Here is a 20,370-nt window from a genome sequence, read left to right as displayed (position 1 = left end):
GGGTTAGTTCCATCAAAAAGTCCTCCTCGAAGTCAAATTTCTCACAATACTTGATCCAGGAGTTCCATTGTCTTCTGGATTGGGTTCAAAATTACAAGACTGAGGAGCTTAACAGTAGTAGTCGTCTTGACACTAGTAAAATTAGGTCGGCTGTTCAACTACGATTATAAAATAAAATAGATGTGATGAAATAAAAGAATAACGTAACTTACCTACACTATCTATTGTAATTTGTTTAACGTTAAACACTAAATCCAACGTTGTTCACAAACGCAGACTATCCACAGAAAATATATATCACCCAGCGAGTATGAAAATATTGAAATGTCCACAAGTTACAGCACATTTACAAAAACCAAACAAATCCCGGAGGTTTTTGCGAACATTAACCATGAAGTTGGTCGCTCCCATGATCTCCTAATACTAAATCGATATTTTAGACACCACAGCAAGAGGGGCACACAGATCCTACCAAATCCTCAAAGAACTATCACCCAAACATTATTTGAAATGGTGAACCAATTTTTCAAAGATTAATTTTGATGATTACGCTAAGTACATTCCAGATAAGACCAAAACCAACCAAAGTGTTATCAGATTCAAGGCTAAATAGACATTTCAATGAAAGTGAATTATTTCGTCACATATCCGCAATAATACTTAAAAGAATCCATTACACATTGATAGCTTGTGTCTGAGTGTTATCATCTATCACGTGAGCAGGTATTTACAATAATGCTGTCTCGTTCGTGGAAGGTTTTTGTGTACAAATATCGAAGTACAAATTTCCCTTCCTCATCTGGAAAAACGCTTTCCATGCCAGATATTTTCTTATCAATTATTCCAGTTATTTATTTATCGTTTGCACTCAAGAGAAAAAGAGCATATGATTCGAACACAATGACAACTCAAACGATTTGAACAATAACTGTTCCACAAGATTGTGGGCGCCGTTGGCGGGGGGCACGGTGGGTACACTTCCACTTTAACCTTTCAGCCAAATAATAAAATTTTTCGCGAATTGTCATCAAAGTAAATTCTTTTCTGTTAAAAACAGGAAAAAGATAAAATAATTCATCTTTTATTTGCAGGTACATATTTAGAACATTTAAGAATTTTTTTTCTACTGTGACTGTGCAATTTAATTTCGTCCCTCTCAAAAATAGGGCCCCCGCGATGCCCATGCAAACGATACAATATAAATGTTAGAGACTTAATGTTAATGAATTCTAACTATAAACTCCAAAATAATTTTAATTAATTATTTTACTAACATGAATTTTGACTTTTTTGCGTGATAATTCTTTTTAAACGGTAATAATTACAGTAAAACATTTAAAATAATTCCACTCAAAGAAAAAACTTTTAATAAATATTGATTAGTTTTTATTATTTTATTTAATAATAGTCGAAAAAATTTTGAACTGTAAGGTATACACTTTTTTCTTACATCATTTTAAAGAATGTAATTTTACATAGCAAAATACAAAATTTGAGCGAAATCGGTTGCATTATCTTTGTGTCAACGAATTTTATAAATATGTGCAAAATTTTTTCAATTCACTTAAAAAGTTCTCGAGATATAGCGAAATACGCAAAAAATAAATTTAACATTAAGGAGACCAAACTTAGGACCGTTCTCTTTTTATTGGGACTATATTTCCCAGATTGAGGTTACCCCTATATTTTAAGGGTCAGTAATCCGAATCTGTCAACAACAAAAAAGAGGTATGTTTTTTCAGAGAAAATACATTGTGTCTAATTTTGTAATTTTTAAGGAAAAAAAAAACAAAAATCCTAGAGCATAAGGATTTGAATCCTAGAGCATAAAGACCCGATCATTAAATCAGAAGTTATTCAGTGTGGTCTTTTTTGGAGCTTTGTACATTTTAGTTATAATTTAATTTATAAATATATAAAAGTGGCAATTACGGAACTACCTATAAAAGCTATTTACATAGGAAAATTAAAGGAATATAATTTTAGCTTCATTTACTGGGGAATTTTAAAAATATTAAGTTTTCAGTCAAATGTGTGTTAATTTAAATCCAGGTGTAAGAGTAGTTTTCTTAGGGCTATTTTTTTCCATCCATTATAGGGCTATTTTTTTCCATCTAGGTTATGTTAAAAAAATTTTGGGATTGAGATTTTTTTATGAAAAGAAATTCATAGCTTAGTATATAAAATTTATTTTATTTTTAAGACTAATTTTTTGGTGGAAATATGAGTGAGAATTTTTAAATTTTACTTACTGTAAAGAATTGACCATAAACTTGAACTTCCATTCCTATAAATATCCGAATTTATAAATTGTGAGTTTATAACTACGCATAAACTTGATGAGAAATGATCAAATGAAAGAACGCGTGAAGGACAACAGAAATAGAAGCTAGTATTGACCTCACCTCTTGACCCCCCGCAAACCTTTACTGATACCCACGTTCGTATTATCTGAAGTTATAAACAGATGGTCATACAAATTATAGGTGAGAAAAAAAAAGATAAAAATACAATACAATACAAATTTTTGAATCAAAAATACGTCTAGTAATAGTCTTAAAGCCAAAATAGCAAATAACATAGAATTCAAATTTTAAAAAAATATCTGAAAACAGAGTTTTGTGCAGAATAATATAATTCGTTAGATACAAACTCAAATAGCAAATTAAACCTAAAAAGTTAAAGGGGCCCACTACAAGCAGAAATAGTACATGGTTGAAATAAATAAAAGGCAAATAAAAAATTTTGTAAAAGTTTTACATAAATTACTCTCATAAATACAAATTCTTCTCATAAATAAATTTTTTCCATCTTTTGATGTTTAACATTACCATTAAATACTTTTAACAGCATTTTTATTTACTTATCTAAAATATATGCATTCATACTAGATAAAAACTGAGAATTGAAATAAATTTGAATTTTATAAGAAAACGCAAGAATATGTAAAACACTTGGTTTCGGCTATTAAACAGATCCTATTTGATCAGGTTATCACTATAGATTTCGAAGTCACGTGGCTTGCAACGTGAAATGAGTTTCACAATCAGTTTAATAGCAAAAGAAGATGCATGACAAAGAAGAAGAAAGAAAAAAAAAATCAGTCCATGAAAGATAAACAAGTATTAAGCCTTTAATAATCGATGTAACATTTTCTAGAACAAAATATAAATATATTCTTTTGATTCTTATAAAAGGGTTTTAAATAATTATTATTATTCGTATGTTAATAAAAAATTAAAACTTGCCACAAATAGTGCACAAATAGAATTAAAATAAACTATCTCTATTAAAAAGTTGCAAGCGTGTGTGTTCAACTTTATGTTACGCTTTAGACTTAGAAGAGCGGTTTCCAATTTTTATCGGTTTCTTTGTAGCCCGGTTAACCGTGGGAGGCTTTCCTCTCCGTGTTTTTATTTTATAACCGTCGTTGACCAGCCGACTCAATTTTATGGGTTTACGACTACTAATGTTCACCTCCGTAGCCTTGTAATTTTAAACCCAATTCAGAAGACAAGAGAACTCCTGGATCGAGTATTGGGAGAAATTTGCCTTCGTGGAGGATTTTTAGATGGAGCTAACCCACATTTGCGTTACATGAAGAGGAAGACCACGAGAATCTTCCACGGTTAACCTGACGGCAAGGGGATTCTAACCCATGATCCGTCTACCACTGAGGATATTTCACGTCAGCAATCTGGTCGGTGCAAACCGGATGCGGAATTGCCTCCTCTAAAGCAAACAGGGTTAGTTCTATCACAAAGACTACCGAGTTGAACATTGATAATCGTAAACTTAGTATTGGCTCGGCTGTTCAACGCAGATTATAAAATAAAATAAAGTGATTGACCTTCTGTTGGCGAAACCTCGACTTTATAAATAATCAAAGTTTATTAGCAACTGTAAATATAATAACCAAAGGAAGAAAAAAAAGACTGCTTAATATTTAATGCGAAGAAAAAAATATTTCCATCGTTTTATCAATTATCTTAAAATTAGGTTATATGTTCAGGTTCATGTTATAGGTTATATGTTCAATTCACGGGTCCTGAATGACACATGAATTTGTTTTTAGGTACATGCACGAAGGTGAAAATGAATAAAGTAAGCCGAATTATGGTTTTCAAGAAAGAACTGTTACAGGGTTGGCAAATATTTGACAAATGACGGTTTTTACCGGTTTATACCATGGTTTTTACCGTCATGTCAAAAACCCCTCTGTCAAAAACTGTAAAAAACCCATAGTTTTGAGAAAACTGTATTTTAATTTGAGTTTAACTGCTTAGGATTTAAAATTAATTCATTTTTGGGCAATAAAATTAGAAAAAAAGTTGCTAAAAGATATTTAAGAACAGATTTTTGCATTTTCCCAACATGATTATATCAAATCATACTATTTGAAGTAAAATATTAGGATACTAAACAAAATTTTCAACACTTCCAAGCCTCATTTTGTTTGGCATATTACATAAATGAAGAATGTCAAGTCATTCCTGACTTAGAGTTTGTTAGTAGTTACAAGTTTTGAAAGTTTTGTTTAGCTTATTTCTAATATTTAAGAAATGCCAAATTTTAAATTCTTCTCTTTAGTTCTTGAATTTATTAATAGTTCCAAGTTTTTTTGTTTGTTTGTTTATTTCTAACAATTAAGAAGTGCAAAATTTTGAATCCTTTGCAAATCAAGCTATAATGATAAAAGTTAAGTATCACTATTTTCAATAAGTATATTACAATATTTCTGTATGAATGTATATCCTTCTATAAGAATACATGTATATAGTCGCAAAATCAATAGCAATTGTTTACAACATTCATTTATAAAGGCAAAAATAATAAAAATAATATATTGTCCACTATATGCCATATTTTAACGAAAACAGTAGGTTTTTGACAGTTTTTACCGGTAAAAACACGGTTTTTACCACTGTCATGTCAAAAACCAGTTTTTGACGGCAAAAACCCAACCCTGAACTGTTATAAACGTTTAGAATAGTTATTATATTGAAACATAATTCTTTATTCTTGAATTATGTTATTTCAATTTGGACTGAAAATTTCTTTGAAAAAAACTGATGAAAATTTTTAAAAATGCATATCCTTTTAATAATTAAATCACTATATATTGAGCTGTTTGAAGTTACCCTCTGAAAATGAGAGAATTCAAATATGTAAACAAAATAAAAATCAAATGTTTATATTGTAATCGTTAGACCACAAATGTCCAATTATTACTTTTTTTAAACACCCTTATTTTAGTTATAATCATAAAAATAAGGGTTGGGGAATAATCCCAGAAAATAAGGAAAATAAAAAGATTCACATTTCTGACAACAAATAACCGCCTTTTAAGTTTTTATTTTATTTTTACCATTCTTATTTTAGCCATAATTTTAAAAATAAGGCTAGAAGGAATCGTGAAGTTAGCCCCTGAAAATGAGGAAACCCCTCCCCGTGATCTTGGGCCACTAGTCATAAAGGCTTGTTTAATAATTGATCAGAAGTGGTCAAATGTATCGAAAGTCTTGCTGCCTTGTACAATTTTGTTTGTAATATAAATTTTTAAATTTTCTTGTTTGTTTTCTACTTACTTCTGTAAAGCCTCATGCTATACTTTGTGGTGCATGAGGAGTTTTCAATCATTTAAATATAAAAAATGGGAGAATACAGCGATTACGGTCCTGATGTTGTTTATAAACTGATTTATATAGTACTATTACAAGTAGCATGTAGTACGATTGCAATAATTTATACTGCTATTGCTATTAATAAAATTTACCACAGCTATTATTTACTATTTTAATAAAAAAAAATATCAAATTTCTTTACTAAGCAATATTTCTACCATTTTTTCACTAAGATCGCTGAATGGCCAACAACAGTAAATGTATCCATGGTTTAATACGTTAAGCATACCCAGATAAATTTCCCAAATAATGATATAATTTTAATGTAATTAAAATAAAATATGACGTCATTTATTAAAAAATATTTCATTCCTTCACTTATGAACTGATATTTACGCATAGTCACTATTTTTAAATAATGATAAAAATACAAGAACATTCCCTCAAAAATGAAATATTTAGCATTTTTCTTTTTGCTATTTCCCAAGAGTGAAAAGTTAATTAAAAAGTTTTTTTTTAAAAAAAAATAATAAAGTAGCAAATAATAATAATAAAAATAACACGACTCCCGAATTTTTTTTTTAAACATGTTGTATATTAAATATTAATTTTTGTTCTGAATCATCACTGAAAAAAAACCTTGAAAAAAAACCCCGAATGTTTACCTTTTACTCTTTAATGCTCCAAAGGGGTCAAAAAAAAATTATTAATAAAAAAATTAAGTAGCTGACGGTGGGGGATAGAAGAGTTGTTAAAAGTAGTAAGAATCAAAAAAGAGCAAGAAACCAGAATATATATATATATATATATATATATATATATATATATATATATATATATATACATATATATATATACATATATATATATATATATATATATATATATATATATATATATATATATATATATATATATATAATATTTCATGGCTGCATGTTAACTATTAATTTTTATTCATAGTCATCAAAAAAATCCTTGTAAAAACGAAGCATTTAATTTTTTTTATTGCTTCTCAAGACGGAAATAGTTAGATCAAAAAAATGATAAATAAATCGAGAAAGTACAGTAAAGGCAAAAATATATTGTACTGAACACAAGAAATTAATTATATTTACATTAAAAAAAATAATTTAAAACTATACAAATATATCCCCACAAAAAAACGAGCAATTGGCTTTTTTTTTATAAATCTTTTTCAAGGCGTGAAAATTAGATTAAAAAAAAAATTACAAATAAATTATGTAACTGATCGTCGGGAAACGGAGAGCTGTTACAACCTTGATAAACAACTAAAAGGTAAAAATGTTCCAAAACCATCCTTCCAATCTCTGAACGTCCTTGACTGGTGTGATGCATGCATAAGTCAGCTGACATATAAAGGACGTACCAGTAGTTCCACTCGCTTGGATTGATGCCAAAAGACAGACGCCTAAATGAGCTTCTCTCTCTCTGTTTACAGTTACATAACACTAGCAACTGATAAAAACAAAAAAACAAAAAATGTCTTCGGACAAAGAAAGCGAAAAATAAATAATCAGAAAAAAAAATTTCGATGAGAAACTTATACCTACAAACAAACTCGTGAGGAACCAAAGAGTAGGCCACACATACATTTTTTTTATCAACAGGTCCAAGGGTTGAAACTCTGTTTGTTAAAAGTTACTAAAAATAAACAGATTATTCTAAATGAATGTGCAGGACATAAACAAGGAACTAAGAGTGTTAAATCTTTTCCCGCCTTTCAGTGATAAGAAATCATTTAGCGCCATTTTGTTTTGGAACATTAATTTAAAAAATATTCAACGGGGGTTATAGCAGCGGTTCTAAATCTTTTTCAGCAATGAAATTCTTAAGAATCGAAACATTTCTTACAAGAGTCTGACATTTAAAAAAATGTTCTTTCACAAGTGTGAATCCAATAAGCAAGTTGCGCAGAAAAAAAGGAGAAAAAAAATACTACAAAATGATTTTGAAACATTTTCTGTGAAGAATGATTTTCTTTCATTGCTTTATCAATAACAGTCTAAAAAATCGGGTTCTGTGTTAGGCTATTCGCAAATCTGCAGCGACTTTTAGTTTACTAATTTTTGGCGTATGTATCAATAAATTGAATTAAATAAAATATGAATTATGGTTTTTGAAAAAGAACTGTAACAAGTTGTAAGAATTGTTATCAGAGAAAAAATAGTTCTTCATGCGCGAATTGGGTAATTTTATTTTGAGTTATAAAGTTCTATAAGAAATACTACTGTAAACATTTGTAAATGCATATAGCTTTAGTAATTTAATCAATATATTGTTATTGAAACTATTTAGTAAAATTTGCCTTTTTTTATTGACATTTAATTTAAATAATTTCATAAGAATAACCACAATAATAAATAAAAAAATCAATTATTGGCCGGATACAAACCTATAACAAGTTCAAAAAATCACTAATAGTGTTTTTTTTTTAAAAAAAAGTGCTAAACGATATGAAATTAAGATAATGAAGATTAAGCGATATGAAAATACACTTGCATTTTAATTCCAACAATGGTCCTAACGTAAATCTTATGGAAAATAGCTTTCCTCATATCAAAAATAGCCTTCCTCGGTAAAAAGGCTTGAGTACAGTTTAAAACAGTAATAACTATAGTAGATCAAAATTTAGTGAGGATCGGTTGAGAATTGCGAAATTTTACCCGGGACATACAAATAAACAGACCAACTTTAAACAAGCTGAAATAGTTTTATCGAATACATTTGAGGCCTCACATGTCATTAAACGTGACATAAAAATCCAGAATAAAACGAGACTGAATAATCGCGAATCAAACTATTTCTGTGATACAACTCGTTTGAAAAGAAATAAAATAGCTACAAAAAAATTATAATAATAAACAAACCAAACAATATAACTATTTTCGTTTCTTATCTTTTTTGTTAAAATTAAATAATTAACATGAAAATACCGTAATAGCTTAAATCTTAAGCTGATGGCACTCTAAGATATATGGATCATTTTTGTATATTAAAAATCATATCATGTGATTGTTTGGTCCAATGAGAACAAGATGCGGTTAGGTGACATTTATATTTTTATGATGTATAAAGAAACAATGTTTCTGAAAATTACAATTCAATTCTGCAACATTTATTGCTTAACCAACAAATGACGACATGATGATGTGAACAGATAGTCACGAATTTAAATATACACAGCAGAACTATTAAACAAATAAATGTTATCGTATTCAGTTTTCCGAATATTGTTATGACGTAAGAGATTTGAAACAGAAACTGGCAAACCATATTAAAACTTTTAATACGTACGTAAGGAGAGGGGGAAAAATGAAATGAACTCCTTGAATAACTTTTGATCAGCAGATCGGATTATCACATGTTAGGACTCGATTCAATCCTGATGGTTCGTCGAAGACCTAACTTTAACAATGCTTTAAAACTAATTAATCTAACCTTAAAATTTATTAGAGCAGACGATGTCTCAAGTTGTGAAATAAGAACAAAAGGTATAGTTTGTCTAAAGTAAGAACTCCCCTAGCCATTTGTCAGGATCCATGGCGGTAACTATGGTAACGAGGTATGGGGTTACTGTTTAGGACAGGTTTTGTGGCTTGGGCCGGCGTGAGAAAGGTAATTTTTTTCTCCGGTCTATTGTGTTAGCCCTACAGTGAAGAGAAGCTACCCTCCTTGGAATGCCCTATTCTTGTTTTCATAGTAGCAGACGGTCTCAGACTTTGTGGCGGGGGGAGTTCTTACCGCAGACAAACTATACTCTCTCTAAATAAACATGCATTTACCACTACATATTATAATTCAGAAACTATTTAACTTTTCTTTTTTAAATTTATTCTTTATTATTATTTTATTTTATAACCTTCATTAAATAGCCGACCCAATTTTGAGTTTACGACTGACTTGTTCAGCTCTGTGGCCTTGAAATTTCGAACCCAATCCAGAAGACAAGGAATCTCCACGATCAAGTATTGGGAGAAATTTGCCTTCGTGAAGGACTTTTGATAAAACCCGCATTTGCGCTACATGGAGATTAAAACCACGAAAAATCTCACATGGTTAATCTGATGGCAAAAGAGACTCTAGCCCATGATCCGTCTACCACTGAGGATATTTTACGTTAGTACTGTGGTCGGTGGAAGTCGGGTGCGGACTTCGAATTCCAGCCATCACCGGGATTCGAACCAGGTTTACTTCATTGGGAGGCGAGCGCTATATCCGCTGAGCCACATTGTTGTGTCATAACAATTTACATTGTTATAGCTTAGAATGAAAGTCAACAAAATTTGAAAGTTAACTTCACTTCTTTATACATAAAAAGTGCTATTTCTATTATATCAGAGTTATGATCAATAAAAATAAAACATGCAAAATGAAACATTACAAGGTAACATTTTATTTTTAAGGGGCATTTATTTTAAAACTGTATTATCGAGGTTTATTATTTTTCTTTTTCAAAACTTTATTTTATTTTTCAACAATGTCCAGAAATTGAAGTAAGACAGTACACCGCTTCTGCTTAAACTCGAATTAACGGAAATAGATTTAAAATCATCAAACACCACTTAAACAAACACATCTTAACACACACAAACACATCTTAAAACACCACTTAAATACAATAATAAAATGCTGGCCTTTTGTTATTTAAAGGCACCACTAATAAAAGAAGAAGAAAAAACTACGATTAGAATATTATATTGTTATTTTTAGTTTCAATGAAAAAAAATTCTAAATTTTTCAATTTTCAATTATATCTTTATATCTACACAGTACAGTGCTTATAATAGAAAATGGGTGTCGATATCTTCGATACGAAGTTAAACTTAATATCTCCGATGCAAAGTTTTAAAAATTAATTCCGTATAATCCCGTGACAGAACCACATTGTCGCAGAACGTTACAGATATTTTGGCAGAAAGATTTTTCCTTTGAGAAATAAAAAATAGTGATTTTCTTTTCTGCTGAAATTTACGTAAGATTTTTTCTCTGGAATTACATTTAAAAGATCGGAGGGGAAAGAAATGCTCCTGATTTTTCTACCCTCATTTGAGAATAAAAAATTAAAAATAAATGACTGGCTTCAGCCAGAATTTCAATTAGATTAATTTAAAAAAATATCCGAAATTTAGAAGTTTAAGACATAGTTCATTCTAGAAATTCTGTCCCTTCTTTCACTTTTCTATTTATTAATTTAAAAAAAAAAATATGTTTCACATTTTAATAAAATTTGCCTGTAAGTAGGGATTTTGTTACTAGTTCAGATTTTTGTATCAAAATAATTAAATAATCAATGTGGCACAATTGTTACTCTTCTTTTTTTAATTTGATTGAAATAAAAACGATCCAATTTTTTTAATATATTACGCACATGAATTACCAATTTGTCGCAGAAAGCCCGAAAAAATTCTGTCACGGAGCAAAAAAATTATAAAAATATTTCTGCTAATTTGGCATGGCCCCTAGCTATAAGAATCGTGTTGCCATCAGCGTGTCAATTTAGAAGCAACACTAGAAAATCATGATAAAAAACGCTTATCATGTTTGAAAAAAATGCAAATGAAGTCAATATCGTACAAAAATCGGTAATTAATATTTAGCTCTGGTCTTATGAGGTTGATATGGGTTTTAAATCCCCAAAAATCTGCTCTCTCGCAACGAAACTACAAAAAAAAAAAAAAAAAAAAAAAAAAAAAAATTACAGTAAAAGAACATTATAAGTTTATTTCTATCTTGGGGATCTGATCCTGATCTGTTGCGCCAACTACAATCGCCAAGGTGCTAAATAACTTTCAAATTTATTTTTAAAAAAATATTAAAAAAACATGTAAATGTGTATGTAAAACATGTAACATGTTTGCCCGGTGGTGGCTACGAGTTATGCACTTGGAGTTGGTCCCTTTCTGTGATGTTTTTTTTTAAGTTTCTCGCGGGTTTTTTAGTTTCCCCGGACTTGGCGATTATTCTGCCACAGATCAGGATATGGAAATCTCCCCATCTCCTCTTTTCAAGAAGATAATATACATACTTTCCAGATATGTTGATTAATATCTACTGAATTTTAAATATAAGTATTAATCTTAATCATTCTGTATTGAGTTAACTCTTTTTGCACAAACATTGGAACAAATAAATAATAAATAATTAAAAAAAAAAAAACGAAATGAACTAAAAAGCAACACATTACAATTTAACTAGGATTATATCGCAAAGAAAGAAGAAAAATAAAACATTCTAGGAACTAGTACATAATTTATTTATTAAAAGAAAGAACATGAAAAAGTTGCTTCTTGCAAAACATTTAAATTATTTGTACAGAAAGATGTTGACATCGAATTAGATGAGCAGGAATAAAATGCCGTTGCCATAACAACAAATGAGACCATTTTAAATCAAAACAAAAAAGAACAAAACGACATCCAAGAAATGACTGAACAAAGCTAAAAAAAAAATGTTTATATCTTCTTTTCTAGCTAACAACGTTTCTTAGAAAATTACCCCTTCATCACAGAACTGTTTCTCAGGGAAACCGCATCAAAACCAGACATGCGCAGAACACAATTTGATGAATATTTACAAACATAAATGCCCCCAAAACAGAAAACGACATTTTTAGAATAAACCATGGTAGAATATGACGTCAGTGAAAGTGAAAGAGCAAATTCTAAACGTCTGAAGTTACGTAAATTGCCACTTATCTTTAAGTTAGAGGGAAAAGAGTAATGATATTACAAGCAATATAGATAACAAAAAGATACTAATGTTTCATTTAGGGCCCCATCTGCTTGTCAAATTAATCAAATTCCAAATAAATTTTAATTCCAGCAAAATACAGAAATAATTTAGATTCTTTATGGAATTCCGTACAGGTACATGATTAAGCAACAGCAATGATAAATAAATTTCTAACATTTATCAAAACTAAAAGTATTAATTTTTGAATAAAAATTTCAAAATTATTATGAGGATTCTAATTAAATTTCCAATTCCGTGTTATGAATGATATATTCAGCATACATAATACTCCTAAAACGGATATAATAAAAAATAATTAAGTCTATTAATCTAATAATTATGAGTACCTTAGAAAGTAAATGATTAATTTCATAAAAAAGTAATAAGCAAATTAAAAAATATATTTGAAAAAAAAAGTTTAATAGAAAATTTTTGAAGCAAAATAAATAAATAATAAAATAAATTATTATTTAATATTTTGTAACTTTATTAAATTATTTCATTTAATCATCATCATAATTATTCATTATAATTAATTTATCTAAATTTTTTCTTATTAAAGTAAACTGTTTCATTTTAAAAATCCCTTTTAAATATCATCATTATTCATAATTTTAACTAAAATAATTAATTAATTATTGATTAACAAATATTCACTAAATTATTAATTCACATTGATGATTTGTGGTCAACATTTAGAGAAAGAAACTGAAACATCAAAAGATGAAAATATTATTTCTTTAAGAAAAAAAAAGGCCTCTAAATAAGTTATTTTGCACTGATTTTTTATTATTAGTTGATTTTTTATTTTAAATCAAAACAGACTATAATTTTAGTTATAACTCAGGTAAATAAAAAAATAATTTTTTCATACCTTATATAACTGTTTTACTTTTGAACTCTTTGAATATTTTTAAGACATATATGTAAATATTTTTTTCTTTTAAAAAGAAAAAAAAAAACATAAAATTCTGAAACACAAAATCAATTTTTGAAGAAATTTAAAACCCTTCAAATTCTCTTTTCTTACAATGAAAATTAAACAAACGAACAATAATAATAATAAATACAATTGCTTACACCTTTTGTGAGACAGACTAATTTGGACAAAAATTTTAATCAATAAGATCATAGCAGAGTTATTCAAAAAGAGATTTGATATATTTCTATTCCTCATTATTTAAAGTGATTGATAAGAAACACTGAAGTTTAGGAGATAAAAACTAAATTATAATTTGACTGGTTTATGTATTGTAAAAAAAATATATAGGTAGGTATTTCATTTAAGTTGCACTAGAGTTGCACAAAGGGCTATTGGAGATGGTCTGGGAAACACCCCTTGGATAATCCGAAGAATCACTAGAAGACTGAAATAATATTTTGCCAAATTTCTTACATAAGATTTGCATTTTCAATCATATATAGTTGAAATTATACAGAAAAATATACAGAAAATAATCTATAACAACTTAGAAAGTAAGTTTTAAACGACTTTGTGACTGTACAGATTTTTTTAACCATAATTATAAGTATTAGAAAATCATTTTCACTTACACTTATAACGAGGAGAAAAACAATAATAACAGGTAATATTAGAAACATATGAACAAACCAGTCTGTAAGAAGTGTATACTAAAATATGTTTAGTTATTAAATTAAAATATTGGCATCTACTTTAATTTAAATCTAAATAAACTTAAATAAAATTAATATTCTACAGTTAAACATTGACTCATAAGCAATATGAATCAAAAACGTACTCCTTTTTATGTTTTCTATATTTATGCCAAATAAATTATTATAGCTTAAGGAAAATACTTTGAAATTTTTATTTAAATACACAGAAAAGGGATAAAATTAAAGCTTTGCAATCTTTAAATGTATTAACCTACTGGAATAACATCTCTACTTTGCATATCTGGCAACAGTTGGGATAATATTTGACTAACTTTTTTGGTACCTAGTATTAAATAAGAAGACATTTCAAATCTAAACTCCAAACTAAATATACATGAATAAACTTTAATAACAATGACTTTATAATAAAGATAAAGAAGAAAAAATCTTCTTACTTAAATTTTAATTATTTAAACTATCACTCTTTCATAAAGTCTAAACAGGGAAAATAATTATTTTAAATAATCCTACTATTAAGATAAGTTATAAAAATCAATACCAGTTATGAATAAAACATATAAATTTAACAATAAAATCTTACTAATTAACATATGACATCCAATTTTGTATTTACATAAGTTAAAGCAAATTATCTAGAATTATTATGAATTAACAAACTTACTACATTATTTTTTAAAAGATTCAAGAAAAAAATTTCCAAACAAATATTACATACCTATTCAAGTTATTTCCATTTCTGATATAATTAATAAACAAACTAAAACTCTACTTGAATACAAAACCGATTCATAAGCACTTTCATACTGTCTTCAATGATTCAGCGAAATGTTTTCGCTTTCGATTATCAAAACACTGCATTGACGTGAAAGATTTAGAAAACAATAAAAATATATCAGATTAGTTGTTTCCTCCACTTAAATGACAACATTATGGTAAAACACGAACATTTAATATTCTTTTTCGAAAGTAGATTCGGAAATAGAAAGATCGATCGAATCGTAAATGACACATCTTAACATGTTTACCTATACTGAAAAAAATAAACATCACAAGCATCTGGAACATGTGACACTATATCAAATCAATGATAATTCTAAGAATTTCTAGAAATATGGTGAGAATTTACTCACTTTCTGTAGTTATTTTCCATTTCTCCATTCACATTCAAATAATATATTTTGATTAACTTCCACGTGAAAACAAAGGATTCGATATCCTTAGTGAATATGAAGAAGCACAATCAAAACACAAACACTTGCATCATATCCTGAAGGTTGCGCAATCATGACTTTTGACTTGCAATTCGTAAACAAAGAGCAGTGTTGCCACAATCCTTTAAATGGCAAAAAAGTTTCTTCATAAATAAGTGGAATTTCTAATAAAGGTTATATTCTTGCTAAAACATACGAGGCAATCACCAATGTTAGAAAGGAAAAAAAACCGAGACAGCTGAAAAATTTAACCGAAGCCATATTTAAATTTCACTTACCGTAAATGATGCTCCACCTGGGATTAATATGAATGATGTAAACAGTTCAGATTTAAAACTGATAGGTTATTCGAATGAACTTGTGTCTGTCCGTTTCGGTTGGTTGTTCTCATCATAGCTTAACTGTCATCCCTAGTCTGTTCCATTGTTCTGTTAGTAGATGTAAAATTTAGGTTATAATAATGAAAATTAACTATTAGTGCAGGCTATTAATTCAGTTTGAAATTCAGACGAGAAGTGATAGGCATGGCACGAGTTTCAAAGATATAAGGAACCCGTAACAGGAAGTGAAGGTCCTATCTTTCCGGTGGCAATGAAAAATAGCTAGTGTTCCTGCGCATATTTGTGATGGCTTGTTAAATTCACGTGTTGAAATTTTACAGAATGAAATAAATATCTAATCTGTTGTGGTAAGTAAAAATTATTAATATGTTAATTTTATATATTCATTTTATTTATCTTCAGCTAATTGAATTTGAAAACATTGCATAATTTCAGCTCCGCATAAAAGTACACTCTATTTAAGGCTCTGTCAGTAGTTTAGTTGCTGTAGTTAATTTATGTCGCACTAGAGCTGCACAATGGGTTATTGGCGACGATCTGGGAAACATCCCTGAGGATGATCCGAAGACATGCCATCACAATTTTGATCCTCTGCAGAGGGGGTTACACCCCGCTTCGGTAGCCCGACGACCTGCACGCGTAGGCGAGCACTTTACGGCAGAACAGTTTAACGAGGACCAATACCGCATACCCTCTGTTCCTACGCAGACTGATCCAAGTGGCCACCCACCCGCATACTGACCGCAGCCAGTGACGCTTGATTTCGGTGATCTGCTGGGAACCGTGTCTTAACGGTCAGTTCCCTGCGGGACGTCAGTTGTTTAGAATTGTAAAATTAAATTGTCAAATTAATTATTAATAAGTAATTAACTAAGTTAAAATAAGGTAAACCTGAAAACCGGTTTTTCGTTGCCATCGGGAAGATCGGACCTTCACTTTCTCTTCGATCATGTTGTGGATCAATTCTGTTGATGTAAATGAGTCAAAGGTTTCATAAATCTTTGAAGTAAATCTTTCTCAGTTTATTGGTTATTGTAACTATTATAGTAACTCTAATTAATTTTTATTTTGCTTAAAAATAAACTGCAAGTGTATTGAAATATGCAAGACTTGGGGCCATCTGGGGAGAAGAATGGTTCCATGTCTTGATCCTCCCTCCATCCCTCTCCTCCACTTTTCAGTTGTACAGGAATGTATTACAATATATCCCCCTTTCAAATTTTTCGGATTTAATTGTCAAAATTTTTTTTAAAATTTTTACAACGATTTTTTTTAGAAATATGTAAAGTGTAGTTTTCAGTTCCCTTCCCTAACTTAAAAGTTTTTAATCTATTTGAAAATTAAAGCAGAACCTTAACGTACTTCCTTTACCTATGACTTTCCATACGCTATTGGGTAGAGCATGCTAAGTGTTGTCATATTTAGAGAGTTTTGCTTTACGCCACCTGTGGCCCATTTCGATCGTCATCTTCCTTCCTTCATCTACTCTATTCAGATGCATTGGATTGGGAAAGTATTGTTATAAGAAAGTATGATTCTTCTTCCCTTCATAATATTTTTCACATTTAGATTGTTAAAAATATATTTTTAAATTCATGCGATCCTTACTTTAAGCACTGTATTTAATGCAGTTTTGAGTTCCTTATAGTTTTCAAGCTTAAAAAAAATTAATTGGTTTGACATCCTCACTCTAATGGTAAAAGCATGCCTAGTGTTGCCATAGGTATAAATAGTTCTGCTGAGTGCCACCTAAAGCCCATTTCGACGACCAATAATTTTATTTGAAACTTCAATGAGATTTCCGAGGATGAAAAATAGTTATTCGCGATCGCAACACTCGAATACGCCATCTGGGGAGAGACCGGTTTCATGCCTTTAGCCCTTCTCCCTTCCCTCTCCTCCTCTTTTCATTTATATAGGAATGTACTACGATATTTTCCCTTTTCTTAATATTTTTCCTTTTTACTTAATAAAAATATTTTTGAAAATTTCCGTGATACTTTTCTTTAGAACTATGTTTAATGTAGTTTTCAGTTCCATATAGTTTTCCAACTTAAAAGATTTTAATTTATATGAAAATCAAGAGAGAAACTAACGTACTTCCTTCCTCTATGACTTTCCACACGCTAATGGGGAAAGCATGTGAAGTGTTGCCATAGGAAAAAAGTTCTGCTCTACGCCACTTGCAGCCCATTTCGATCGCCAATGAACATTTTATAAAATGCATTTTACTTTAATCTTGCCGCTAGGCTGGATTAAGGGAAGCTACTAGGGCTGTAGGCACAGGTGGTCCCAAAATGTTTTAGGGTTCTGCCAGGAAACTCAAGGTTTCAACTGATCTTTTAAAAATATTTAATATATATATATATAATCAAATCGATAAAAAATTTCATCCCTTTTTTTTTCTTTTTTTTATACATATTATATAATCTGTTGTTTGTTATTTGTTGGGTAAATTTTGCTTAAAAAACTCAGGAGTAAGATCTCTTCAACCATTTAAATATTTTTTTTTTTTCTGGAGCACTAAGTATATAATAACATCGTAAGTTTACTGAAAAGCTGTGATTGCTAATTTCCTTTCTTTTTAATTTCTATAAAAGTTCTTTGAATTTGTAAGCTGTTAAAAAAATATTTCAGTAATATAGTTGCTACTTCGAAGTGTATTAATGAGCATTTACTTCCTATTGTTTTTAATTCAAATGAATCTTTTCACATATATTTTTTTTCAATACTTACTACTTTATAAATTTGAGACTAAATTTTGCTTTATTTATTTTCTAATTCAAGGTATTTTCTTATGAGTATGTTCCAAATGTAAACAAATATATACATATATATATTTCAGAGAAAAAAAAAATCATAGAAAATGTTTTTTAGTGTGTATTTAAGATCTCTGTAATGACTTATCCAGAAATCTAATTCTGTTGTATTCCCAATATGAATTGTATTTAAAATAAGAATAGGGATTAAAATTGAGATGTTAATGGAGTAAAAAAAAATTATGTAACCGTAATTAAACTTAAAATGATAACAATTTAAATGTTGATCTAAAACAAAAAATGCAAAAGAACAAATAAAAATTAAGAACAATCCAGACACAATTTGGAAAAAAAGTTTTCCACTGATAAAAAATATTTATATATTAATAATTGCATACCTTTTTTTTTTGCTAGTATAAAAATTCTACAGCTAATGTATTTTAATGTTCAGTGCAATTAAAATAAAAATTTGATCATATTTTTTATTTTCACTAAATTTATATAATAGAAATAAAATTTATAAAACAGATATAAAGTTTATATAAAAAAAGTTTAAAAAAAATTACAAATAATTTTTTAAAAGTATTTCTGAAAAATATGCTTAGAAAAGATTCATATATTTTCAAAATGTTGCATAAAAACTAAATTCTTGCTGAATTTCCACTAATTTGTAATGGACAAGGCCCTAGGTAATTCATCAGCCTTATCTCACATTGATCCAGCCCTGCTTGTTTCAAAATGAGTCATGTTTACTTATTACTCATAAGGGAAGAGAAATATAAATATATTTATTCGGTAGGAAACTTAAATTTTCGTTCAAAATTAAAATTTTTGATGCACTTTTGTGCTTTTCTATATTATTTCACTTTATTAACACAAAATGAAAAGTTTTATTTATTCAAAATAAGAAATGAAAAACAAAATATGCTTTTCATTCAGTAGGATTTCTAGGCCTAAGAATTGCACCCTTTGACGTTGCAAGTGCCATCGATAATCTGCACATATGCCAGTTTCCTTCTTGTAGCAATAATGAAAACGCGTCTTGATAGATCAAATAAAATGCTTCAAAGCAAGCACAAAAAAGCTCAATTTAAGTAATTGGTTTGAATTTTTAACTTTTTATTCATAGTTTTGTCAATATTTTTTTTGTTTTTTTTTTTAAATTCATACTTTTGAAAAAAGAAATAATTTAATTTATCCCAACAAATGTTTGAATGAGCAATTAAAACATATTTGGGTAAAAGTATAAAACAACTTTCTTTTCGTTCTAAAAGAATATAATTATTTGAAAAAGGTTTATTTCAGTTTTTCAGGTGGCGCTTGCTTAATAAATATCATATTGCAAATAAAATTATATGTATCACAGAGATATAGGAAAAATTAAATTGATAAAGCTGTCAACCTTCAGAGAATTCAATGCAATGTTTTATCCTTTAATATAGTTACTTTCCAGTTTAATACATAGGTTTTTCCTCACATTATACTTAATGGGAAATCAGTGCAATGAACTGAAAATTCTTTATAATCCTGCACAGAGGTACCACTACAAATTTAATACAAATTGGGAGATTTAAAAATGCTGATGTAAAATCTGGTTTTATTGGGAATCAGAAAGTAGCTTCCCAAATAGGCAAAATGGTGCAAAAAAACTTAGATTCTGGTGACAAAGATTCTTTAACAGATTTGAAGACAAAGGTTAGAGGAAATTGAAAAAAGATAAAAGTTTCAGATTCAAACAACCCACATAGAAAAGAAAGAAAATATCTATGTGACAACAACAAAGTTGTGCCGTGTAAAAGTTTTGAAATAAAAAAAAAGTTTTTTACCTATAAAATGTTTTTGTAAATTTTTTTTTTCATCATATCATATCATAATTAGTAATTCTATTATTTTGAATTAATTCATTGTTCATAAATTCCATTTCGAGTAAGCACTTTCAAAACTTTGCTAGAGAAATACAATTTCAAATAATGGTTAAATAAAAATCTTACAAAGCATAATTTTAGAAAAGACATAAAAATGCAATCAGTTTCCTTCGATA

The 20,370-nt window shown here is 28.8% G+C and overlaps 1 protein-coding gene across 11 annotated transcripts in view; it reads right to left on the bottom strand.

Moving 5' to 3' along the window:
- Window positions 1-15,742, bottom strand: part of REPTOR (repressed by TOR) — a 42,591-nt gene extending 26,849 nt beyond the window's left edge. For 2 of the 11 annotated variants that reach the window (XM_087151680.1, XM_016063410.4), the window contains exon 1: window positions 15,149-15,372. In XM_087151680.1, coding sequence (XP_087007806.1) covers window positions 15,149-15,176 — 28 coding nt within the window. In that variant the 5' untranslated portion in view covers window positions 15,177-15,372. Of the gene's footprint in view, window positions 1-212; window positions 1,013-14,733; window positions 15,104-15,148; window positions 15,375-15,507 lie in introns of those variants that run through there. The other 9 variants (XM_087151681.1, XM_087151682.1, XM_016063411.4 and 6 more) reach the window with 6 other exon arrangements.
- Window positions 15,743-20,370: the final 4,628 nt, after the last annotated feature.

This window comes from Parasteatoda tepidariorum, chromosome 9 (assembly GCF_982258835.1).
Source record: "Parasteatoda tepidariorum strain Cologne lab strain chromosome 9, Ptep-v5.0, whole genome shotgun sequence".
NCBI classification, from domain to species: domain Eukaryota; kingdom Metazoa; phylum Arthropoda; class Arachnida; order Araneae; family Theridiidae; genus Parasteatoda; species Parasteatoda tepidariorum.
This window is presented reverse-complemented; position numbering and strand designations above follow the sequence as displayed.